Source organism: Bombus pyrosoma, linkage group LG11, assembly GCF_014825855.1.
Source record: "Bombus pyrosoma isolate SC7728 linkage group LG11, ASM1482585v1, whole genome shotgun sequence".
Lineage (NCBI taxonomy): Eukaryota > Metazoa > Arthropoda > Insecta > Hymenoptera > Apidae > Bombus > Bombus pyrosoma.
In genome coordinates, this window is record NC_057780.1 from 7071736 (window position 1) to 7097692 (window position 25957).

Genomic DNA, 25957 nt, shown 5'->3' on the forward strand with positions numbered 1-25957 from the left:
TGTTAAGAAACTTTTGCTGTGTTCGTTTTCTTTTTATATATATATATATATACACACAATATATATGTATAATATATATAATATATATAGAGAGAGAGAGGGAGAAAGGAAAAACATATATTATATAATATTAGTTGTAAGTTCAGATTGAAAAAAGATGAGCAATAAAAAGAAGTAGAAGGAAAAATTGTGATTGATTCAAGGATCGATTCACAAATAGAACAGCGGAGCTCGGTCAAGTTTTAATCTTTTTTTATTATAAGTTCGAAAGCAGCTTTCTTTTGAGTATTCTAGCCAGGCTTCGTTCGATGCTACAATTTGATCTCTCGACGATACGATTTTTCATCTTTTATCTTATGTCTTTTTTTGTTTTTTCTTTAAGTATATTCGTCTCGGTGGTTTTTTGAGCGATCGTTGACGCCGATTCTAAACTCCTTGATCGACCCTTCGCTTCCGACCGTCGTTCGAACGTTCCACGCTTCGCAAAATAAGATCAGGAAGACCAGTGAACATTAGACCGCGGTAGATTCGAAATTTTGGTTAGTCTTCACGGTTGATGTTTCATTTTACGATGTATTTGCATAAAACAAAAGAGTTCCTCAAGTTTAAACCTCATCATTGATACTTCGATTCAATCGTCAGTGGCGCTGTTCAAATACCATTTTCCTAAATTAATATTTCATCTTAAACAATCCTTTAAAAGTCCTTCATCACTTTTTAACCTTAATTTCACGTTATCTACATCTTTTATAGGGAAGAACCATGAATAACCTTGCAATCAATACAATTTCTTAAGGATCAATATCGCCTAAGTCTAAGCAATCTCAATCAGAATCGGGCATTACTGATTTAAAAGATTCAATATTTACAGAATTCTGTAGTAGATCGATCCTTTGAGAGAAGATTTCAAGGTTATCTTAATTAAAGACGATTGAGCTCGAAGGATGATCACGATCGTAAGCATATTGCTCTTGGAAAGTGCAGCTTTTTATTTTCGATCGAAGCTAGAGATTTTATCGATTTAGATCCTTTCAAGGACAGCTTTCGTCGTTGTTATCAATCGTCGACGATCGCTCGAATTGAAAACAACAACAAGAACATGAACGCGGCGAGGAGCGTTCGCGTAGGACCATTCGTTCGTCGCGTTTCGTCTTCTCTGACTCGCGTCGAGATCGCACGATCGGATTCTCACGAGAGTTCGCAAACAGCTCGGCTCCTGTCGATTTTCCAACGCCATGAAGATCAATCGATCATCTGATCGTTTCACGATACAGATTTCTTTTATTTCGTTTCATTCCATGTTGTCCTTAATAGAAAAATGAAAAGTTTATGATTACAAACACTCTCTTGGTTTACGTACAACATTGTGATACGCTGTTGTTCGCTACAGAATTGCAAATACGACGTGTTTTTTTTTTTTTTTTTTTATAAAACAACGGCGTTTCGATTTATAAAAGAAACATATCGTCATATATAGGAGCGTGAAGCTTTGTTTTGCGGTAACCAAGAGAGGTTATGTTTGCTAATTGTTTATTAGACAGTCATTTTCTATCGATTAGAAAAGCATTATATTATAATCTAAGATATAGAAAATCGTTGATTGAGAAACGAATTTTCTTTCGGAGGATAAAAAAAAGATTGGCGAATAAGTTGAGCGATGGTAACTGGAATGATCGATTTTTCGTGGCGTTCGATTACCGAAGAGCAGTTTCCGGAAATGACAAGGACAGAATTTACAAGGCCGAGGACTTGATTACAGTGCAACGAATTGCCCATATAGAAAAATGGACGAAGTGTTAGTTATAGCAAAAATTTGTTTACCTCCCCCCCTTTTCTTTTGTTCTAATAGTAATCATAATAATGATCATAATAATAACCATAATAATATATATATATATATTTTTCTTTATTTCTTTGTTATTCCGCCGGATAGCTATTATATAGATTCTCTTAATCATTTTCACAAAAAATTCGATACGATCACGGCTTCTTCGATCGTCGCGGCGATCACAGTCGTCGTCGTATAACTCTCTTTTTTTCTTTTCAACAAAAAGAATCTGTCATTCTTTCATATTGTTTTTGTGATTTTTATTTTAGAGAAAAGAAAGATTAAGGTATCAGATTCAAACAAAAACAAGACATCCGCTCGTCTCCTTTCTTTCGAAACGAACGAGCAGGAGTTTCACAAAGAAATAAAGACAAACTTTCGTTCGTTCGTAAACTCGTCGTTGACAAATCGATGACGACGACGATGACGACGATGACGACGACGATGACGACGACGACGACGACCCGTGTCGCGACGCTCTTCACTCGAGTACGGCGATAATCCGTTATTGCAAAGTAGCTGATATATAAAAAATTGTAATATCACATGTTTACCATATCTTCTTTCGTCGTGTTGCCTGTTTTCGCGACACCACATCCGACAACGACCCGCCTTGTCGGCATTTAGCTTCGACGCGGACACCAATTGCGCTCCTCCACCTCCGTCATCTTCGATTCTCTTCGAGAAATCGCTCCGTGCACAATGTGCACTGCATATACACACACTGTTCCACGGGAAAAATACGTGATGGAGGTTCGTCGTTGCAATTACCAGAGACGCGGATCGATCCACACTGGCGAAACACTCAAAAAGACCGCGTTGTCAACGATTCCAACATGACGGACCAATAAGTCGATCATATGTCGTCCACCTCGATCATTCGTGACTTCGTTATCGGCTTCGTTCGAGCTTCGTCGCGTTGAAAATTGGCTCGTTGCGAACTGGTGCTAGAATGTTTCGATTTTGTCGAACATCATGAGTGGCGAGTCCGAATGGAATGTAAATCGGGGATTTTATGAAACCAATATGGCGCTGGGTTTATCGAGGAGATGAAACGCGTCGTCAGTCTTCGATATTTTCGATGCAACGGTTTACGGAAACGTTTGGTGGTCGACTTACCGGTCACCAATGGAACCGCCCGACGGAGACGAGGATACGTGCGCGAGAAGAGAAGCTCTTGGATAGCGAACAGAGCGAGTCCACTTTCCCGCCATTCCAATATCGCCAGTATTAGCAATTTTTAAAATGCCAATTTGAAACTGAAATTGAAATTACGTGAGTGAATATTTCTTGCAGAATTTCAAATATTTTCGTCGAAATTTTTGTAAAATTGAAAAAAAGGATTTTGTAAATCAACTCCTTGCCTTATGATCTTTTCAGTAGATACTGAAATGAATATTTTTGTAGCACCATGTAAGATGATGTGTTATGGATATGTTATATATAATTTGCAATTAGATTAAACATTGTTAAAGTATTTAAACTTCATTACGAGTACAATATCCCCTTATTGAATTGCACCTATAATGTTTGCCACGAGTATGATCCGATGTTAAGGCAAGGGTTAATTTTTAAGGTTAGTATGAAAATGGTAAATCGATTTGGAACGTCGGGCCGATAGACTGGATATGCAGCGTTAAAAAGGAGCAAGGCGCACCGTTCCCGACAATAATTCTCGATCGACGCGCGTCAGCTGCTGTAAACGTTTCAACGGCACGTTAAACTTCCGCATTCGTTTTAAAGTGTATAGAAACTACGATAGAGCCAGCTATATCGTCACCGCCGCTAAAACCTAATTAACAATGTCCTCGTAACTGCTCGATAATTCAACATCTTTCTCTTCATTTTCTTCATCTCGTTCTCGGTAACATCGTGAAATTAGAACTATTTCTGCATTACTCTTGTACGCTCTTTGTCTTCATGCCCCATACACACACAAACAGGCATTCTCGCATTCTCCCTTCTATATTTTTCGCTTCTATTTAATATTTATAGTATTTACACGCGTAGATATCCCTGTCAGCGCGTTTGCCCGTGTTCCCTTCGTTTTTTTTTTCATTTATTCACTTTGAATCGTCGTGGATCAACGTTCAGTGGTATGTTCGGGTCTCGACGATCCGTGGTTCCCCTTTAATCTGAATTGCGTTCAAATCCGGATAATATTACGCGAATGATCGATATTCGTTAATTAATAATGCCAAAAAGCAATGCTTGGTTCGTTAGTTTACAGAATTCAACATTTTAACGATTTAACTTTCTATGTATATACTACGATAGTGACCGTAAATAAAGAAAAGTAAACCATATGCAACCATATGTTCCGCCATATGCAATATAGATACATGAGGGGAATCGCGGCGTGGAAAAATGATATACATGTATATGTAACCTCAAAAGCTCCTTCGTTCGCATCGTTTCATCTATATATGTCGGCTTAAGCTAACGAAATATATATATATGTATATATCTATTAGAGGCTTATTCGATTAATCGCAATTCTCTCTACTCGTGAGATCAGTACTTTCCATCTTTGATTGTCCTTCAGAATTGTGTTATTCAAAGTTCTTTCTCGAGGCGGCAGCAACAGAAATACAACATACATATGCATATGTGTGTCTCTATTTCTGTGTGTGTGTATATATATACGGATGCATGTATACATGGGTGATTTATATGAATATTCTCGTTGTCGAATCGAAGTTTTTCTCAAAACAGAAAGCTGCGCCGGAAACCGAGAAAGAATTAGAGGAAAAGGAAAGAATAATCGCGATATGATATTTTCCTCCTGCTTTTTTTTTTGAACGTTTTCTTGTTGCAAACGCGTTGACACGAACCACGCGTCACTTTATCAGTTTCCTGTTCTTTCTATGTATATTATATATATGTATATGTATGTATGAATATATATACACGTGTCGTAGTTACAAGATATATATACACCTAATATTGCTGTTTGGCTTCTGTGAATGCCATGTGAACGCGGGATTAGGTCATGTTCTGCAATGTAACAAAGATCCTGAATGTATACGGAACCTTTGAGTTTCCGTAATGGCGTTTGACATTTGTCATTATTGAAATATCGCGACCGGAAGTTGCAGCATTTCAAGTTCGGTCAAAATGGAGAGTTTTATTTACTTATTTATCTTTTTTTTTCTTTCATGCTCTTTTCTTTTCCTATACTTTATTCGTCCTTTTTTATATTTTGCTGTGTTAATATTTAAATTTCGCGCGGCCGCTGTACTGGAAATGCAGCCATGCGAGGCGTGGTCGAATTGACTTTTAACAATTTATAATTATTCATTATCGTCGCGTCATGGTGGGTTTCGGGAACCATTATCGAATTAAACGTCTTCATTGAATTTTATTTTATATTTCTTTTTTCTAAGAGTCGAATAGAAAAGCTGAAGGAACGAGGAGAAGTATATTGTTTAACGTTTAAAAAAATAAGAATGACCTTTGTCGGTAGCTTCTAGGCACCTACGAGAACTGGTTTCTTGGTGTACCTTGAATTCTTTCTCGTTGAATAGCTTTGTAACCTCAACTCTTATTATCTGTCTTGAGACGTTTAAGAGGTTGATGGATTACGAATCGCTTTACGGGCAAGGTCTCCTGAAGAGAGTAATGAGAATACTTTCTGATGGGAAGCTTAGAAAAATGCAAGGGTGACCATGAGAGCACTTCCGGTATTAATTTTCAAATCACTTTCATCTAAATCTATTGTAGGGTCTCTATTTTTTTTTAGGAAGATAAAGAAACAACATGAGATAATACTAAACTGACAAAAATATGGTGAACATACCACAATAAGCAAAATCTAAGTGACTAAACTTAAAGTTAAAAACAAATGACCTAACTTCAAACCTGGTGAAACAAATTTAGCTCTGAGGTTTAAAATATTCAATGAATGTCCTCCCAAGGTCATCACGACTAATTTTCACACAAATTCACGCACTTGTAATCGATTTTTAATCATGTACACGCATACATACGTACATAAAGCATACACGCACGGTTCATTGAGACGAGACTATCGAAAAGCCATCGATCAACGTTCGCGAATCCCGCTTTTTCAAAGCTATTGACTGAAACAGAGAAGAGAAACAAAAAAGGGGAAACGGTAAAAAAGAAGAACACGGCACCATGGTGCAGCGATAGCGATGCAATGATAAACGACTTGACAACGCGTCTCGACGCCTTTCGCCTGTAATCACAGAGCTCGACTGTCCGAAAACTCAAATGCAGAGAACATCATGATACTCTCCCTATACTAACTCTTACTTTCTTCAAATTTTCAACGTTCTTATAATAATTAGTCGTCGAGCCTGAATCGTTCCAAGCAATTAAAGAATCGTGTAGCATTGCTCATTTTATAGTTGGACCGTTTATTAACAATTTTTTCATTCAATTTATATAGAATTAGTTAAGGAATGATTAAAAATGAATGAAGAACGTGAACAACGATTCTCTAATTGCTTCAAGAGTACATATACATATATGTATGTATATATCGTTTTTCGTCTTCTCTTCACTTTATTCTTTTTTATTCGTTTCGTTTCATATACTTTATTCTCATTCTCTTCCTTATCGTTTCTTTCCTTTTCTTTTCTTTTGTTGTTGTTGGTTGTTGTAGTTACTTAAAATCTATGGCACGCAACCACGAGTCTAGCTGATATCCCCTAAAGATGCGTGTAAACCTACGATTACAGTGTGTGTTACCTTACGTATTAGAACGTGAGTATTCTGAATTTTTTTAGTTTCCATCCTCCTCTCGTTTAAACGTTCGATGTCTCGAAGAAGCCGTCGCAAGCAGTATATAATTCGATATACTTTTTTATGTATTTTTTCTCTGGTTTACTTTTTTGCTTTTTAATCGCGTGTTTGGCCATGCAAAAATATGCCAAGTTGCATTATAGTAGCGGGATCGTTTCGTCGGCACATCCCTCTTTTATTTTTGCTCTCTTGTGTTTTTTAAACCTCCTTTATAGAATTTCTTTGGCTTTTTTCTTTCGTATTAAATTCGAACGATAATCCCCAATCCATAACCTCAAAAATCAATATCTTTTCCCCGTGTCGGATTCGTTCTTCACGCGTACCGACGAATGCTCGCTGAAGACCAGACGCGAAGCGAGTAGCGAAAATGCAGCAAGTCCTTAAAACGTACGCGGTGAAATTTTACAGATAGCTTACTCTACCGGTACACTCGTCTCATTTCGTTGAAAAGAGTTCGCTGAAACAGCCGTCCTTCTCTTCTTCAAAGAAACTAGAAATCTTAACCTCGACACAACTTCCATTTCTTTCCGATTATGATAACTTCCAAATAGCTATTTTCCTTTCTCCATCGATTAGAATAGGACCAGCTCCGACGATCCTAACCAACCACATAAAACTTTCTTAAGTCACATCTAATTCCACCATACTTAACCCTAACCTTAACAAAATTATTCCAGAGAACGGCAGTTCGTTCCAGCGATTCTCGCCAGAATATCAGCCTCGAGACGATCGTCCGGAGCCTTAAGAACTTTCACAAGTATTCCCTAGGTCTGGGCGGAGGCCGTTTTCTGTCGGACCTGTCGCTTCTGTCCGTCGCGGTGATGTTCTGTTCCCTGTCATCCGTGCACTCGAGCATCTGCGTGGTCTCTGTCGCCTCCGAAGGACTAATAGGCTGACTAGCTAACGGTGCCAACGGTGCAGCTCCCTTGTTCCTTGATTTGCTTCTTCTCTTCCTCAAAATCAACGGTCCAAGGGATGTACCATCGTCCCCTCTGGAAGTGGACGCCTGGGCCAGTCTTTCTAACAACTCTTTACTCATTTCCCTCGAGGAAGTCTTATAATCACTACTACTGTCCTTCAATCTGTCAGACTGTTGCGATTGATGATGGTGATGGTGATGATGATGATGCTCTTGGGATTTGGAGCTTCTCTCTGTAGTTGTACCCTGCTCCCTGTAACTTTCGGTCGTCGACGTGGATGCAGTCGCTATAGAAATTTTCTGCTCTGTGCTTCCCCCAGGTGTTTGCGTAGCCTGGGAACCCTGTTGACAGCTAGAAGCACTTTGTGGTTGATTGGTTGGCTGAATCTGCGAGGAACCGCCACTACCACCCGTTGAAAAATTGTTCGAGCCCTTTTGCTGCGGTGGAGTAGCCGCAGGAAGCCTTGTCATTAGCGTCTGCAGCATGTCCTCAATCTTTGCTAATCTTTGATTGACTCGTTGCACTTCCAGTTTCAGATCAACCTTCACCTCGAGCACGGCAGCTAGGATTTCACGATCGTGGCTCGGCTGAGTGGTAATTAGTCCATCGTCATAGCTCTCCAGTCGGCGAAGCTGGAGCTGCTTCGAATCTGCCGCATTCTGCTGCTGTTGCTGCGTCTCTTTCACGTTTTCAGCATCACCTGATTCTTCGATGGTACCGGTCAGCTTACCGAATTTTGGGAACACCTTGTTGCTACCGGCACTAGAACTGGGACGGGTGTCCCTGGCGCTTAAGGATCGTTTGAACGTATCTACCCCGGTTCCCGTCTCGCTTCCGGAGTCCAAGCTGGAGCTTCCTGTGAAATTCAGGCACTTTTATGATGATTTACTTCGCTAAAATATTTTATTTAAATATTCTACAACATTGTAGACAGTTATTCTAGCCTCAATTGATATCATTGGATCTTGGATATATTTAGTTTACAGATCAGGTTTATTACTAACATTATTGCTTAGGTTTAATACTATTAATGATATTCATCATGTAATATGTAGAATGGAAAATGAATTATTATGATTACATGATACCCAATTGTAACAATTAAAGGTTTTTAAGTTTTCATCTTCTATCACAATGATCGTTTTACAATGGTTTCCATAGGACGAAATAGAAATAACACAATCAAAAGGAGAACATTTGTAAGGATCGCAAGTAAGCCGTACAAATGATCTTTTTTTCTTGTAAGTTCCTTCTAACTTCTTTCTTCCAATAGTCTTCTTCCAAGAAACCAAGTCTATTGCAACTACCATATTAACGTTTGCAAACATTACTTCCCAAGCATTACTTTCACTATCTTCAATTATCTTCGTGTCATTTTATATAAAACGAATATATCCTAAAAAATAATTCGTGATTGAATTAAAAAAGAATTAGAAGAGAATTTGAATCGAATTGCAAAGAAATGAAAATGATAAAAATTGATAAAAATTGAAAATTATAAAAAGAAATGAATATATGATAAAAATTTGGTAGTTTTCAATTACCTAAGAGTCGTCCCCACTTCCCGGCCCGTCCTTTAACAACAGTGTTCTCGTCCGTTGTGGAGAGTTTCCTGGCGTGCGAGGATTCACCCTCCTTCCCATCCTTCCCGTCTTTTCCGTCTCCTTTCTCCACGTCAGCATTGTGTCTCTCCCTGCGGAACCTGGATAGAAAAAAGTAGAGAGCGAGAACGCCCGTGTTTAGTCGTGTCGACGTGATTCGCTTTTGTCTATTTACATTACTGGGATTAAGAGGCCAGTTTCACTAGGCGATCAATTAAATAAAGGGGGGAATAATAAGATTACATGGTGTATACAAATCATGGGTAGGAGAATAATATAGTACATATTTAAATTTGTTATTTTTTTTTACGTCCAAAAGTTTTACATATGTACGTATTTTTTCTTTTTTAGGTTAGGTTGAACTTTTGTGAATTTTTCTGTCCCTCGATCGTGTGTGATCGATAATCATCATTCAGCGGCAGATTTTTGAGAAGGATAGATACGTATATATGCAAAATATATATAAATTGATATATACATAGGTATTTATATACATTTTACATATATAGTCTTGATATTATTTTTGGTTAGACGAAGAACAGTCGTCCTTTCTTTCTTTGTTCTGCTACTGGTGCCGCTTTTTTTATTGGTGGCAAATGAGACAAGTTCGTTCTACTGAGGCTAGAAAAAGGGAGACAGCTCCAGCGGTGTTCACGAGCAACCTACTTTGATGTGCCTACGGGATTCGAAAGAAAATATTTTCGGTGGTGATAAGATGCCGATAAGACATACGGGAAAACCTGGCAGCGTCGATGAACCGATTGTGGCCTCGTACCTAACAAAAAAAGAAAAAAAAAGAAAAAAGGTAGGTATAAAATAAAGTTCTTACTGAAACATACACTTAGGAATACGTACATTGAGAAAAGAAATAAAGAAAAGGCCATAAGTAGATGAGGGAATGAAAAGAAAAATAATGTTGCACATGTTACAATTTACAACGAAGGTATGAAAGCAAAAGTAATTTTGGAACTATGAGAGGACAAAGGCTGCGCACAATGATTCATCAAATTAGTACGATCTATTTGGAAATTTTGAAATTGTTTAAAACTTGAATAAATATGTTTGGAAAATTTGTAAGTTTTCTTACAAAAAATATTGAATCATTCATCTTCTTTCTCTAACACTTTGTTCGACCAAAAGAGAGATATTACTTGTTTCAATTTCGTTACCCGTTCGGTATAACGATCTGAAACTTGTACAAAATTATTGAAAAATCGAAGAAATGAAATTTGTCATTTTTTTTTTATCTGATCATAATAATTCGATTATACTGTTGTATTTGATTGGCGAAATTTTGAACGAAAGTTTCGTGGTGAAAGACACAGGACGACATTCTTGTTGGTCGAAATCGTGGTGTCTGATTTTCTGTCATGAAAAGTCGGGACACGTTGTCGTGGTAATTTTTAGGCTGAATTGGCCGACTCAGAAATTTCGTGCTTGATCCGTAATTATACCGTTTGCCCGTTGAGAGCATCAAAGTTCAAATTACTGGTTATCCACCGACGTACTCTGATGGGATACGAGCGAAGAATAACAAATCAGAGTATGTAAATAGGTAAGTAGTCTTCGGCATGCGTATCAGTTTGTTCCCTTCGTCGTTTCATTGTCCTGGGAAAATAAGCGGATTCTTCCCGCGGGATTTTCTATAAGAATGCTAAAGAAAATGAAAGATCGTGGATTAAGAAAATATAGAACAGAATTTTTTTTACATAATTTCTCTATTAACAAGAATTTCTTAATTCATGTAATTAATACCGATCCGTGGTTAATATGAATTTTCAAAATGTGTATCTTCCAAAATTTGCTGGAAAATTAAGGAAGATATTTCTTAATTTCCAAATTCCACGAAAATCTAATTCGTTTTTTATACCGAGTGAGAGGCAAAGAATTTCGGTGAAAGTGGTCGGTTTACGATCGGACATGATTTGCCTCTCCTGGGCTCCAAGATATTTTTTCTACTTATTATTCATAAATCTTTCAAGGTCTTCCAGAGATATTACGAAATGTACAATATTCTGAGACAATTTTTCTATTAGTAACAATTTTCTAATCTCACGAAAGGGACATTTTTAAAGATTATGTCGAGCAGAACACTGAAAATTCCAACAATAATGGCTAATCTGTGATCAGACGCGTCTTTCTTTCTATTTTATCCACGATGTTCCAAAGTTTCCTGGAAACATTAAGAAATTCAAAATAGGATCTTGCAAGATTATTTTCCTAATTTAGAAAGTAATGTAAAAATTTGTTAATCTTACAAAAAAAGGTATCGAGTAAAATACTGACAATTCCAATATGCTGGTGACCAATTTATAATCAGACTGTGGTAATTTATTCCACAGATTTTCTAAAATATAGCTGGCAAAATATTTTCTTGTTGTCCACGAATCTTTCAATATTCCTCTAAAACAGCAAAAAATCATAAGCAACCAAATTTTCACAATTCTAAATCGCAGTAACCAGATAAATGATGAGGTTTCGCACGATGGAATTTCTATTCGGCCAAAATTGTGGTTCATCGACGCAACGTTAGATGATACAGTAGTATAAATGGTAAACGAGCTGCCTGATTAACTGTGGGAATGCCATCGAGCGATCAACTCACACCACTCGATCGGAATAAGGCCAGAGAAGAGAGGAAAAAAAATACAAAAAAAGATAAAGAAGAAAATGAAAAAGTATACCGCCACGTTCGTCCTAACCTCTTCGTTCTAAATTCAGCATCATTATTAAAAACGTACTCTACGAATCTATCATGCACGATAACATGCCACGGTCGAGGTTTCTAAAAAAACGGTCGATTAAAAGTTAGACAAAAATTCGAATAATTGTTAGAGAATCGTTGGCAGTCTGGCAGTTTTTCAAGCAGCTACTTGGCATCGTTATATATATGTACATATATATATGTATTAAAATATACGTATACATATTACATATATATGTATATATATAAATACAGGTGACAGAGAGAAACTTGAATCCTAGAGTGTGTACGTCACATGCATTCGGCGTTGCATAAAATCGTAAAAGGATCGGATGCTCGAGGCGCGATGGAGGACTCTGGTATTTCTTTCAAACAGATTTGTAGATTTCTTAGCTTTTTTCGCTTTAATAAAAACAGAAAAAAAAAATGCGAGGCACTGAGAGAAAAAATGGACTAGTCCTAACATTTCACAAATTGAATAATTCTCTATCTAAAATATATATGCAAATAATTCAATGCAACAACTGATTTCATTGTATTATCTGGTTTGATTTGGGAACAATGAATTATTTCCTTCACTTTTGCATGATTCATCCTTAAAAGCTACCATAAAGAAAGAGTCAGGTCTGTAGTATCATGACATTTTGCACCACTTTATTCTTTTTCCATTTTAGAAATCAGTGAATTGAAACAGAGTGTAATTAAATGTTTTATTACTATTCAATGTTAGGCGAAGTAACATTGAAAGAAATTTAACCCAATGATAGTTTTTAGGAGTTAATACAGCTCAGTGCAATAAATCAATACATAGAACTACCGATCTTTGATATGGTATACTTAATTAATTGGAATTAAGGTAGTGTGATGAAAATAGATCATACTTTTGTTACAATGAAAGTAAATATTATCGAAAGTTAATACTATGAAAAACAGTTGCATGTTTTTGGTAATCGTAAAAGTCATTTTGACTGGTTTAGTAATTCTAATGTTAATGTAATAAATTCCAATGTAATAAATTCACGTTTAGATAAAATGTGACTTGGTCCATTTTTGCTTTCAATACGTCATATCGCTCTGTTAACGTTAGCGACCGTGCCGTTTTATCAAGAAGAAACAATAAAACAGTAAAATTGCTCTGAAATAATAGAAGAGATTCGAAATTGAACGAAACAGAGAGCCCTCGAGTTTGCTCTATACAAATCCTGGTTCCACTAAGAATATATAATATACGTATATATATTTATGGTGGGAGAAAAATGCGCATAACCCTCTAAAGCCGTATATCTTACAGCACTCTAGCATTCGTCAGAACTGCAGTGATCGTTAAAAATGACAAATATTGAATATAATGGCATCGGGTGATGTGTACGCATCTATAAACGATGCGACTCCTGGGCAAATCGATTTCGAATTCTCGCTTTCATCATTTAAATATCATTATACCAAAATTATTAAAGGACGACAACGAAGACAAAAAGAAAAGAAAACGATACATATAGAGTTATAAGAAAGTCGAGAAATGTTTACATGGTGAAATTTTTGAACAACAAATCAACGAAGAAAGTTCAGTCACAAGAATGTTGCTTGAACCTTATTTTTCAAGTTATAAATAGTTTAATTCTCTGCTAGAAATACACCGTTAGCTGCGTAGATTTATCCTTCTCACTCTATCCTTTCAACTTCCCAAAATTGTCCTCCCTTTTAGTTTCGGGATTAAAAACATCTTGAAATTGATGAGTCACATTTCCTGTGCTCTATAGAAGAGTAATTTTAAAGTTCGATATATTGTTAGTCAATTTCCACATTAGAACTATCTCTTCATTTGATTCTCGGATGAAATATATGTTTATTTATTAAATATACGTCACCTTCTTGAACATCTAAAAAATACCAATAGCATAAATTACACAGTCTAATATTAATGAAGTTAAATTAACATAACAACTAAATTATATTTGTTTCTTACAAAACATCACCCACGTATTATCTATTTTCAGAAAGCAAATTTTTGTATCCATCTTATCTGACCTCACCGCATTTTCCTCAAGTAGTCTGCCCTGTCTCAGAGCAACAAATATGTGATCTACGCAGTAATCCATGTATTATCAACGTAAAACCAAATTGTTTCTAACTTGAAAAATAATCCTCAAATGATATTTTTGTACAGGAACTCTCTTCACTGTCTCAGTATCTAGACTCACACCATATAAAATTGCCCGAGTCTTTTTGACATCCTGCACAATATAAACAAAAGAATGTTAGAAAAATAATAAATGGAAAAAGATAAATGGTAAAAAGATGGCGTAAAAGGGTTCCGGTTAAAAGACACGGGAATTCGATTTACCCAGGTTACTTCGTAGACGTGCTGAGTGAGAATACATATCAGTTTCTCTTTCAAGCGTGTGTACAGCGATTGCACATCCGTGATACCCTTCGAAACCTTTTTCTCGAGAAAAATGCGTATCGGTCGCCCCCGGAGGAGACGTTCGCGCGAATTGCATAAAATCGGTACGACACGACCAGAAGAGGAAGAAGAATAAGAAGAAGGAAGAAGAAAAAGAAGAAGAAGAAGAAGAAGAGCAAGTAAAAAAAGATCGGTTTCGCGGATCGCATTCGTTCGATTCAATTTTCTTTTAGATACGAATTTTTTCTTTTTTTTTTTTTGGTTCCACGTGTTTTTTGGTTTCACGGTTACGTGTAAATACACGCGATCGGAATATAGAAAAATTCTGCACGGTCCATCGTTGCCGGTAAGCCGCTCGTCCCGAGGTGGATCGTGTCGATCTAAAAAAAATTTTTCTGTTTCTCGAAACTCCACGTAAAAAACGTTCACGCTCTCTCAACAATTGCTCATCCGTGATATATAAATAATTTAGGCAGGTATACATGTACAAAATCGACCCGTATAAGTATGTATATATACATATATATAGTAACGACAGTTATAGTCGTATAGTTGACGACTACAGGGGAAGAACACGATAATTCAATATTTTTTTACATACATATATTAATTATTTTGATCAACTATAAATTGTACATTTTCACAGGGAAACAGCTTTAAAAATCTATGTTAAAAATTTATGATATGTGTCATTTTCATGCCCTTTATAATTTCTAAAATATCATTTTTGTGCTTAATTTAATTTTAGCCTTATTTTTTTTTAATTTAACTTTTAGATTAATTAGCCAGTTTTAAAAGACACGGACCTTTAACTTACCAGGTTATTTCTATTTCCAGTCATATCAGAAATTTTTCTGTTTAAGTCACATAAAAATCCAGAAACTACTAAAAACTATAGTTATCATGTTTTTCCCTTGTGTGTGTGATCTTCATTTCTAAAAATATAAATATATCTAGGGATAGATGTATGTACATATGTATATATACATATATACATGTATATATAATATGTATGTGGAGAAAAATCACAGTTGAGAACAATAATAATAATTATATATATATATATGTGTATATATATAACGATATACAATCATAATAACGATGGTTAAATATAATCATAATGAGAAGAATAATTAATCGAATCAATATAAATATAGAGTAATAATAATCAATAATATAAGAGTGTACGTAAGAAGTAGCAAAGATGGCAATAAAAAGAATGAAGAAAGATAAATAAATACGTAAGAAATGAAATTGCCTAAAACTGGGCCAGGGCGGCAGGACGTTCACGGTGAGCTCCTCGTCGGAATCCTGCTGGGACCGTCCATTTGCGGCCCTGCTCACGCCGATCTGGGCATCCCCGTCGGTCTTGAACCTTTACGGACAACAGGCCAGCCAAGCAACGATCAACAATCAACAATAATTTACCACAGCATACGATACGAAAATTTTCTAATTTTTTACTTTTTTTTTCTTATATTCTTTGCATTGATATAATCATCAATCATGTGTGCTAACATAATCTCTTTCTCTCCCTCCCTCTCGCACACGCTCTTTCACGCTCGTGCTTTCGCTTTTTGTAATGTTAGTTAAGAGTATTATTGATTCAGTAGTCTGTAATTGGCGCCCGAACGTTTCTTCTCGTATCTTTATTCGCGTGTATTTCATGGATTTTCGGACTTTCTTGTTCTTTATGCTCTTTTCTGTGTTTGATTTTTGAGCGATGAATCTTATAAGGCTTGAAATACACACGTATAAGAGGGAAAATATCGTTCGCACGATCTCATTCTCGCTCCTTGTTCTCTCATTCGATATTCCCAGCGAGATTGCGCTTTAAAAAAAAGATACATATATTCGTCAGCCTGTTGGATTTACGAATACAGACCAGCTGTCCACTCTGCACGGCCTTTCACGTGATCACAGAGAATCGAGGCTGTACGTTAATTATCTCGTGAATACGTATTCGTTTTTTAAATAAGCTGCCTTAATAACTATCCAGTTTAAAGAAGGTCAGTTTAAACGTTCGTTAAGATATGCTTTAAGTAGTAACAGAACTCCATAGTCAGACGTAAGTTCGTAAGTCCATATAGTTGATGCCTTGATTTATTTACGAACGAATTCGTATCCACCAAAATTAATTCTAATCGTAACATCGTAACCTCTCGCAATGCTTCTTCATTCGACAACAAAAAAATCACAACGAAACCTGTAAATTAAAAAAGATTTTTTTTTAAGTAAAAGAAACAAAGGTATTTTTTTTTGCTAATATAAAATTTGATTTTTTCATTGGAGAATGAGAGAGAGAACACTAAGAGAGGCGTTAGTTATTTAAATAGAATGGATCGGATGTTATCCATTCGAGCTTGACAGGCAACAAATCTGTCCCTACCTCGAGAAAATTTTGCGCACCAGGTGATCCTGAGCTTGATCTAACTGCGGCTCGTTTTTCCTCCTTTCAGCCAGCTCCTTTTCTCGACGGACATCCGCTACCTTCCGGAAGATCAGCTGCACAAAACGATTCGATTCCATTTTACGCGCTTAAATAAGCATAATAACAAGTACACAAGCTCACGAAAGTATTTCAATATCCATGGAACATATTATGTGTGTTATATGAAACATTTGAAAATTCCAGACTCGACTATTACGACTGTATTGGTAAAGTTTGAGACAAATCTGAAAATATATGCAGAAAATTAAAAAAATATTTGATAGAAATACATATTCTGCAGGAGTCACAAAAATATTTAAACAGTCGATTATTCGCTGTATTAATAAACTACACATAACAGTGAAACGATCTTTAGTACTAATTGTATGTTTAAGACTATTGTTAATATATTATTATATGCAAGTTTCTTTTTACTAAATATATGTTCGCAACAAATATCTTTTTTTATTAATTAACTTCTACATACATTTTCAGATTGATTACAGATTGGACAAATATAATCGAAACAGTCTTGTCTCATTACGATGATTATATAACCTCAAAATGTTTTACATAACACGTGCAGTATATAATCCGTTTTATGTAATACATACAAGATAAACAAGTTCAGATTGTCTTGAAATTGTATCAATATAATCATGACAGTGCTATCTCATTATTGCGTTAATGAAATTTCAAAATGTTTTACATAACACATACGATATATGCATAACACATGATATATCTTAATATGTCCATATATAATCCGTTTTATGTAATTAAATGTATACAATCTCAGATTGGTTTGAAATTTTATCAATATGATATTTGTATCTTATTATAATAATAATAATGAAATCTCAAGAGATACGTATAGTATATACAATATAGACATAAATGTTTTTCATGGTAAGTGTTCGAATACATTCATGATCCAGTGTGTATCAATTAGCTTGCGAATTATCTTATACTTTCTAATATTTTCTTACATCTTGTATTTTCTTGCATTTTCTGCAACATTTGCAGAGTATGGAATTCGTTATGGAACGCAGTATGCTCGGCGTAATTAATCAGGATGAACGACACGGCGCAGTTGGAACGACGAGCGATTATTTATGGGGCCCGGAACAATTATTTATACTCTCGAGTCGCTCCTTTGCTATTATTAATGGTCTAGAACGCGTTGGACCCTTTATCGGCTTTTTTACACCCCTTGCTATGTAGGTGACCATTATTCGAGTGTTAATAATCGTCCTTACGCTTCCACATCATATATATATAAAACTATCGAAATAATCGAAGCATCCTTATACAAAACACAAGTGTCAAAATTAAAAAATTTTTGCCTCTTTTCTATTAAAAAATGTTTTACTTGCCAATGGGAATACGTACTGCAGTATAGTAAATCAATCCCTGCACAGAGTAATCAAACTTGTATATTAAGAAACACCATTAATCTTCAATATAATAACGAAAGAATGTCATGTATATACTTACTTTAGGTCCAGAAAGAAAACTATGAAAAACGAGAAAATGCTTCCAATAATCTTATGGTAGGGTTATTTGAGTCAGTAGCGATATATTATATAAGTATCAATAAAATAAATAGCAAAATAACTTGCAGGAATAAAATAATACACACACACACACTACTGAATTATGATAATTAATTTGTTTTCAAACATAAATCGCTTAAAAATTGTTTATAAACGAATTTGACGAATTCATTTCACCTAAATAACCCTACTTTTCAAGTACTGCAGTTAACAGTGATGCTAATAGATAGCACGAATGAGTAAAGAACACTTAAGTGCTAATTCAAACGATGTTAAAATATGTGTACATCAAATATCACTTGGAATATTTTAAAATACACTTTCGTAATGCATTCTACTCGGAAATGAAAAGAACGTATTAAATAAATATATTTTTAATTTACTATACTTATAGGATTTGTAAATTTAAAAATGAATGACAGATTTAGTTTTCTTTACAACTAAAAGGTGATAAATACAGAGTTCTTTACAAATATAATTTTCCTTTTCATGAATGATGGTGAATAAATGTAAAAAATAAAAAGATCTCTTAATACATTTCTTATGATTGTGCGGTTCAGAAGTCACATTAATCAACTCCATCAATTGAAAAGTACAAGATAGTGACGATATTAAAAACGCCTTTTTTTTAATTTACCTTGAGATTTATCACTATTCGCGTGATTTTCTTGCGATAAGTAAACAGACGGAAGTATGGGAATCAGATATTATTCGTATATTCATATAACAGACTGAAGAAATTAATAAAAAGTGGAGTTGATTAGTTTGGCTTCTGTAAATGTATATCTCTATCTATAAATAAATGAAATTTCAAAATACTAAAGTCAGCTAACTTTTTCTTTTTCTCCTGAAGAAATTTGATTTTTAGCACTTACAGTGTTTTCTACAAGGATGCTTCGATTCTCAGATTCTTTGAACACGACTAACGTTTCCGGAGATGCGAGATGATCTTCGTTCGTTAAGCTTATTAAGAAATGAAATCAACGTAGGTAATTTCAGTATGTAATAACTCTCTATGTTTTAATATTCCTTTACTGGAATAAAACGTAGATAACTCGGGTAATTGAATTTTTTCAGGTAATCCAGTTTCTAACGCCGGGAAAGCGACGCTCCCCTGCTATTTCCTTTTTTCCGGATAGAAAGTTGCAGGTTAAGGGTGGGAGGTTTCGTTTAACCTTACTCTGCACATGCGCGAGTAGAGCAGTCGATAGGCGCACCGTGAGCGCACTAGTAGCAGGTTACTTGCATTTGCGACTAACCTCAAAATATCTTATTTATTGTGTCGGCTCGGGGAAGCTCCCGGACCGCACGAGTTCCGTTTCGGAATTTCGTTTCAAATGCTTGGTAATCCATTCTGAAAGAAAGTACGCGTACTTGCGTACTTCTATTACCGTGATTCGTGTCGAATCGAAGTTTTCACTGGGAAAACTGAGGTATATGGATTGATGTGGAAAGTACTCCTCGCTTTCGAAAGGTTTGTAAATCCTTATCTTTTCTCTAATTTCTTACGATTAGCAGTGATTTCTAAATCTAGCGACATATATTATCATAGTAAATAGCAATGAATTATAAAATATGCAAAGTAGATCGATTGTTTGATAGTCATATGTTTACACAAGAATGTTTTCTTTATCTTTTGACAGTTGTATGGAACGATTTTTCTGAAAGTAATCGATTTGTTTCAGATGGGTCATGGTTCGAGCCGTTCCGCTTCATCCGCGAATATCCTCTCCGCGGAGGAGCTGACCTTGGTGGAGAATCTGTTCAAGTCCATGTCCCGAAGTTCAGGCTCTATAAAACGCGAAGATATATTCAAACACTGGTCCAGTCATTTGGATGATGTACTACTGCAATTTGTAGTAAGGTTTCTCTGTCATGAACCAGGAAAGAGAGTGTCTGCCATAAACGGAGAGAATTTTGGGAGATTGTATGTGTTTGCCATACGTGGCAGTCCAGAGGAGAGGACTAGCCTGATTTTCAATGGCTTCTCGGAAGAGGAGCAGAAACATGAAATACCCACTGCAACGTTCCTTCAATATCTTCAAGCTACCATTAATTCCTACTTGAGACTACAAAAAAACTCTGGGAATGCACACTACTTAACATGGAGCAGCATTGGCTGCACAGTAAACACTAGGAGAATAGGGATGAGATCCAGAAGTTTGTGCGTAGATCTAGTCAAACATGGTGAGACACTGACCACCGAACAAGTAGAGAACTGGTTCTCTACAACAACCACTTTCAATATCATACAATCGCACGTTTTTCAGTGCCTTTTCTTGGTTTCTCAGAAAAAAGGAGACAAGAATGCAAGCAGTAGAATAAATGATTTGAACCTCTTGCCAGGTTGCAAGGGTTTGGAGAATATACCACATTTTCCAAGCATTCTGGGATTGGGTGATGTTCTGTTCTTGAATCTCAGTTTGCCTCACGAGCTTCGCAACGAATGGAGATTTTTATTTTCTAGTCAAGTGCATGGAGAATCATTTTCCACTATGCTTGGAAGAATCACCATGCAAGGATCGACTATTTTAATTCTTCAGGACACCGATGACCATGTGTTTGGAGGTTTTGCCTCTGATAGTTGGAGAATTGGACCGAATTTCATTGGAAACCAATCTTCCTTCTTATTCAAACTTGAACCAGATATACTTACATTTCCTTGCACTGGTTACAACAACCATTTCCAGTACTTAAATCTTCATCAACAAACTATGCCTAATGGGCTGCTCATGGGAGGACAGTTGAATTATCCAGGCTTATGGCTTGACTGTGAATATGGAACTGGAAAATCAAGCTTGTCCTGCACAACCTTCCAGAATTATGTGCAACTCAGTGGCAAGGAGAATTTTAGGATTAAACACTGTGAGGTTTGGGGTGTCGGTCCTATTCCAAAAGTCGAAGAAGAAGAACAAGATGCAAGGTCAGTTTTGGATCAAGATTCTACCTCAAGAGTCATATTAGAGATGTCTGGTCGCAAGATGTACAGTGATGGATTGAGAGAAAAGAAGGAGTAATTGTGATATTAGACATTTGTCTGAGATAGTATGGAAAAGAGGAAAAAAGGAAAACATATCAGGCTATTCAAAACTGTATCAGCTTTGTAGAAACAAAAGGAAGTCATTGTATAATACAATACCTGTAAATGTAAAAAAATAGAAAAAAAAGATGATTCTCTAGTTTTCGTGGAATTGTTTCAACAGAATAATATTAATAGTTACTAAAAAAAATGATCAACAATCGCGTTCTTCAAGCATTTTCTTCTGGTTGTTTACTAGCTGATCTTTTTGAAAAAAATTTCATGTCCCTGTAACGGCCTGATCTCTCGTACTAATGTCATTAAAAATTGACTCTACCATCGATGGAGCAATATTAAAACAAAAATATATATATATATACACGCAGAGAAAAAAGAAATGAAAAAAAATATACCGTACGAGTTGCTGTGTTTTTCGAATGCCTATTATCTAGTGCCTGGTGAGTCATCAATCATTTTTAATCGGACTTCTTGATACGCTGAATAAAGTCTATCGACGAGGAGAAACTTGTACAACACATATTCATTACTATTGTTACATAAGACTGTGTGTGTTATTCGTATATGAGTCGGCTGGCGGTCAATGTTCCCTCTGTTCTGTTGAGAGAACAAAGCCAAAGAGCAAACATTGCACTGCTGTTCAGTATAATGCTAAGAGTTCAATAAAGAATTGAAACCTCGAGATTTCAAATCTTTTCTTTACCCTTCACTCTTTGCCTTTCTTTATTGCAAATCAATTTGAATTTTTTTTAATCATCTAATATTTCAATTTGGCAAATTTCAAAATAGCAATCTTCGAAGATAGAATTTCAAATTTACTATTTTGAAGATACTCAGAACTTCAAATTAGTGACTTTTAAAATCACAAAATTTTAAACTAGCAATTTTTGAACAATTACCGAGATTTGAAATTTTGGCAATTTTTAAACTTGCCTATATTTGAAATTAGTAATTTTTTACCTGACTGAAATTTCCAATTCGTGATTTTTGGAATCACTAATTCCACTTATTGACTTTGAAGTCCCCAAAATAAAAAATAAATGATCCTTAAAATAATCAAAGTTAAATTCTAAGCCATCAAAAGTTAAAATAAGAAATTTTTGAGAGAAAGAAGACCAAAATTCCTAATTGGCAATTTACGATATCATCAATGCTTCAAATTGGCAATTTATAGAAATTACTTAAAACAATATGGAAAGATATTTAAAATTTCAAACGAATTTAACATCTAAAATAAACAAACAGCAGCACTTAATCTGTAAATTGTCTGAAATAATCAATAAAACAAAACAAAAATAAAAATAAAAGCGAAATTTAAGAAACACTCACCCGATGGCTAAGGTTGTAGGTCAGAACGAGGTTCCTGGCAAAAGAGTTGGCGAAAGCCTGATAAAAATCCAACACCTCCAGCAACCGATCCCTCTTGATCGTGTGGAGATCACAGTAAGTAAGAGCTCGAACATTGGCAGCGCTTTGTCCTACGGACGGGTTTGTCCAGAAGCTATCGCCGAACACGTCACCCTTGCCGAGGATCGCCACGACCTCGTCATCCTGGATCACTTCGAGACTTCCGGTCACGATGAAGCACAACGAATCGATAGACTCGCCTGTGTGATACAATAGATCGCCTGGCGCGCTGTGGGACATCGTGAAATGCATCGCCAGAGCACGGAGGCAGCCATCGGAGGCCAATCTGAAGACAAAAGTGTATAAATACGATTGTACACATTAATTATAAGTCGTTATAATTACAAATCATGATATAAGGATTGCAAAAGTCAAGACATATCGATAAAAGATACATGAGTACTGTACAATTTCTCAAAAACGAATGGCTTAGGTATATAATTAATTGTAAATTGCAGGAAAAATTTTGTTAGATTATACGCGCCACATAAAGACATCTCTATGCAAGAATACACTAAAATCTAAGAAGAGTGACGAAGCTTGCCTAAATGCAGGGTGTTCGTTGAAGACCTTCCTGTTCAGATGAACGCAGATATCCGCCTTCATATCCTTGGGGCAATAGTTAAGTACCTTGTCGGTGTCTAGGCCCTTGGTCATCGCCCAGGTGCTCACCACGTAATCCATCACGCGTTCGCTAAGCGCTTTCGGCACCTCGTGCAGCTTCATGAACTCCCTCACGTTGTTCAACATGTCGTGATACTTAGCCGTGGCCGATGTCATCTGTTGGATGATCGTAGTCACGTGACCGAAGATCGTGGCGTACAACAAGGCTGCAAACAATCGAACAATTTTACAGATTTATAGATCAATTCCAATAGAATTTGATAACGATAAATTAGCTAAAACGATAACGCCTGATTAGCAGTCAGGAAAACACCGATTTAAACTCTTTGAGTTTCAAATAAAATTATAAGGTGCTGGAAAGTTCACAAATTAGTTCAGTAGAGAGTAGTTGCAAATTCGTATTCGTCATGACCCGAGAGATAAGTATGTTAAAACGGATATTACGTCTAAAACTGTTTATGAGAGAACCGCACGACGTAGGTAAAAGGACAAAAATACGTGAACTATTCAAAATATCTAACATTTCTTATATAATATTTAGTAAGTAAAAGAAATCTCCATTTAGATTCCGTTCCTTAAGTGATGTTCATAAAATTGTCAATTTGCATAAATATCCGCACTCCAGTGATACAATCAATTTTACAATCCAAACATTCGCTCTTGAGGATACAAAAATTTCATTACCAATTGGATACCTTAAAAAGATAATCTGATTTTAGTAAAGGTAGTATAGCAAACTTCAATTAAGGAATAAAAAGACAAAATTGAAAAATCATACCGGCAATGATCATCATGCAGATGGTAAAAATCTTCTCGTTGTCGGTCTCGGCGGCGACGTTGCCAAAGCCCACAGAGGTCATGCAGGTCATCGTGAAGTACAATGCGGTGACATACATGGTTCTCCTGGACGGTCCTGCGATTAGTTCCGGTGCGGTGCTGGTATTGGTCCACAGATAGCTGTACGGTGACTGGGTGACGTTCGCCAGCTTCCACAGCCAGGAATACTGGACTCCGTTGTCCGCGTCCGACCTTCCTATCGAGTACCTTTAACCCAACAACCCTTATTATTCTCGTCATATTCATCTTTCTACCATTTTACATTCTCTAATACACGCTATAAAATATAATAGAAATATACAGAGTGCTTTCAATTTTCCTGGATAAATTGCTGAGACAGGATTTACAAATGAGCCTCTCAGAAAACAAATTAATCCAACCGCACTTTCTACGAAGTTGTCAATCTTATATTATCCTAATACATAATTAGCATTCGATGATTCAAGAAAGAAATCTTATCTTCGCAAATAGGGGGCACAAATCTAGTTGTGAATTTATATTTTCGTGAAGGAACAATTAAGGGAATAAAACTTGGATAGAAATTTGTATCCTTTAGTAGATATAATACTATAAGCAATACTTTATTTTAAGTATTTCATACATTTTCAACACATTACACCCATTCTCTGCATTGTCCTATCTCTAAATCTTCTACAATAGCATAAGCACATTTTCAAAATAGTAGTAAAAGATTTACAGCACAACTTCATATATAACATTTTTCTTAGTTAAAAGTGAAGAATGTTGAAGATTTATCACTTGTTCAAAATACTATAATAAATGATATCATTTTTAACATATATTAAATCAAAATTATATGACAATTAATAAGAATAAATATTCAAAATATTTGCTCATTATTTTATAATACAGCCTGTACAGTATAACTTTGCTCGCTAAGTAAAACACACGGGGATCTACAAGTATCTCAATACTACCTTGATAAATGAAAAATGTAAGATAAAATATTTTAATTAGTAATATGTAACTATTTTCTTCAATTAACGTTTTTATCTTTTATCTCATTATACTGTTGCAGTTTTCTCGGAAAAATTGGAAACACTCTGTACAAATAAAAGGCGAATAGGGTTCTCTGAGGACGCGTGAAAGAAGCACGCATGCATTTTGGTTGGCTAAGTTTCGTGTTGAAAAGCGTTCTCTCTCCACGTTCCTCTTTAGTCTTGACCGTTATCCTTGCTTCTATTTCGTAACTGTTCTTCCACTTTTCTTTCTCTGCTTCCTGTCTTTCTTTTTTCTCTTTTGGCTATTCTTCGAACGAAAAAATATCTGGTAAGAAGGATCACGGTCAAATACTCGAAACTTCTTTTGGAAACGAGGACGGTTCGCCAACAGAAGATAATAGCGTTTCGAGCGAAAGAGCTCCTGTTACGTTCGTGGTTTCCCGTGATCGTCGATTCGACGATGGAGAACGTCTAAAGGACACGGAGGCTCTTTGTCGAGGAAACGAGCGGAAGGTTAGCATCGTCGTCGACTTTATTCTCTTGCACTCGAGAACAAGCCTCCTTTTTTCTCCATATTTTTCTCTTCTGTACTCTCTTTCTCTTTCACTCGCTCTTTCGTACTCTCTCTCTCTCTCTCTTTTTCTCTTCTTTCCTCGTCATCTTCAAAGAGAGGCAACGTTAGTTTGAAGCGCTACTTCGTTTATGCCGCTTCGAGCGGGGAAGAAGCGAAAATAATTAAGAAGCGAGGTGAAGGAACTAGGCAGCAGCAGTTTTAATGCGACGTTTCTTCGCGTTCTTTTTCTTTTTCGATTGTGTGGCTGATCGATCTCTGCCCTGTATTCGATGCATATCGCAGATATCGGGTCATCCTGAACC

General features: G+C 36.0%; 3 protein-coding genes across 15 annotated transcripts in view; 2 read left to right on the forward strand and 1 right to left on the reverse strand.

Moving 5' to 3' along the window:
* Positions 1–38: 38 nt before the first annotated feature.
* LOC122572855 (potassium voltage-gated channel protein eag) overlaps positions 39–25957 on the reverse strand; it is a 149945-nt gene continuing 124026 nt past the window's right edge. For 7 of the 12 annotated variants that reach the window (XM_043738421.1, XM_043738427.1, XM_043738426.1 and 4 more), the window contains 7 exons: positions 24061–24326; positions 23203–23488; positions 22581–22944; positions 16617–16732; positions 15486–15602; positions 9063–9220; positions 39–8374 (listed from right to left, as the gene is read on the reverse strand). In XM_043738421.1, coding sequence (XP_043594356.1) covers positions 7350–8374; positions 9063–9220; positions 15486–15602; positions 16617–16732; positions 22581–22944; positions 23203–23488; positions 24061–24326 — 2332 coding nt within the window. In that variant the 3' untranslated portion in view covers positions 39–7349. The remainder of the gene's footprint in view (positions 8375–9062; positions 9221–15485; positions 15603–16616; positions 16733–22580; positions 22945–23202; positions 23489–24060; positions 24327–25957) is intronic. The other 5 variants (XM_043738425.1, XM_043738431.1, XM_043738430.1 and 2 more) reach the window with 3 other exon arrangements.
* Positions 9172–19423, forward strand: LOC122572860. 2 transcript variants are annotated; one of them, XR_006318580.1, is made up of 4 exons: positions 9172–9382; positions 9471–9924; positions 16687–17567; positions 17685–19061. XR_006318580.1 is itself a non-coding variant. In XM_043738438.1 (4 exons), exons 2-4 carry the CDS (start codon positions 9790–9792, stop codon positions 19293–19295), a joined length of 333 nt encoding a protein of 110 aa, XP_043594373.1. In that variant the 5' UTR covers positions 9172–9382; positions 9471–9789; the 3' UTR covers positions 19296–19423. The 2 variants fall into 2 exon arrangements, 1 of the variants encoding a protein (XP_043594373.1); XM_043738438.1 differs by lacking the exon at positions 16687–17567 and adding an exon at positions 19292–19423 and having other exon boundaries at positions 17685–17878.
* LOC122572857 (MTOR-associated protein MEAK7) lies at positions 19433–21931 on the forward strand. Its single transcript, XM_043738434.1, has 2 exons — positions 19433–19688; positions 19900–21931. Exon 2 carries the CDS (start codon positions 19900–19902, stop codon positions 21229–21231), a length of 1332 nt encoding a protein of 443 aa, XP_043594369.1. The 5' UTR covers positions 19433–19688; the 3' UTR covers positions 21232–21931.

What these genes read in the sequence shown, in the direction of transcription:
- LOC122572860 (XM_043738438.1), top strand. Translation starts at nt 9,790, where the DNA reads ATGTGCCTACGGGATTCGAAAGAAAATATTTTCGGTGGTGATAAGATG. An exon ending in AAGAAAAAAAAAGAAAAAAG is followed by an intron (nt 9,925 to 17,684) that starts GTAGGTATAAAA and finishes CAACATTTGCAG; the next exon opens with AGTATGGAATTCGTTATGGA.
- LOC122572857 (XM_043738434.1), top strand. Translation starts at nt 19,900, where the DNA reads ATGGGTCATGGTTCGAGCCGTTCCGCTTCATCCGCGAATATCCTCTCC.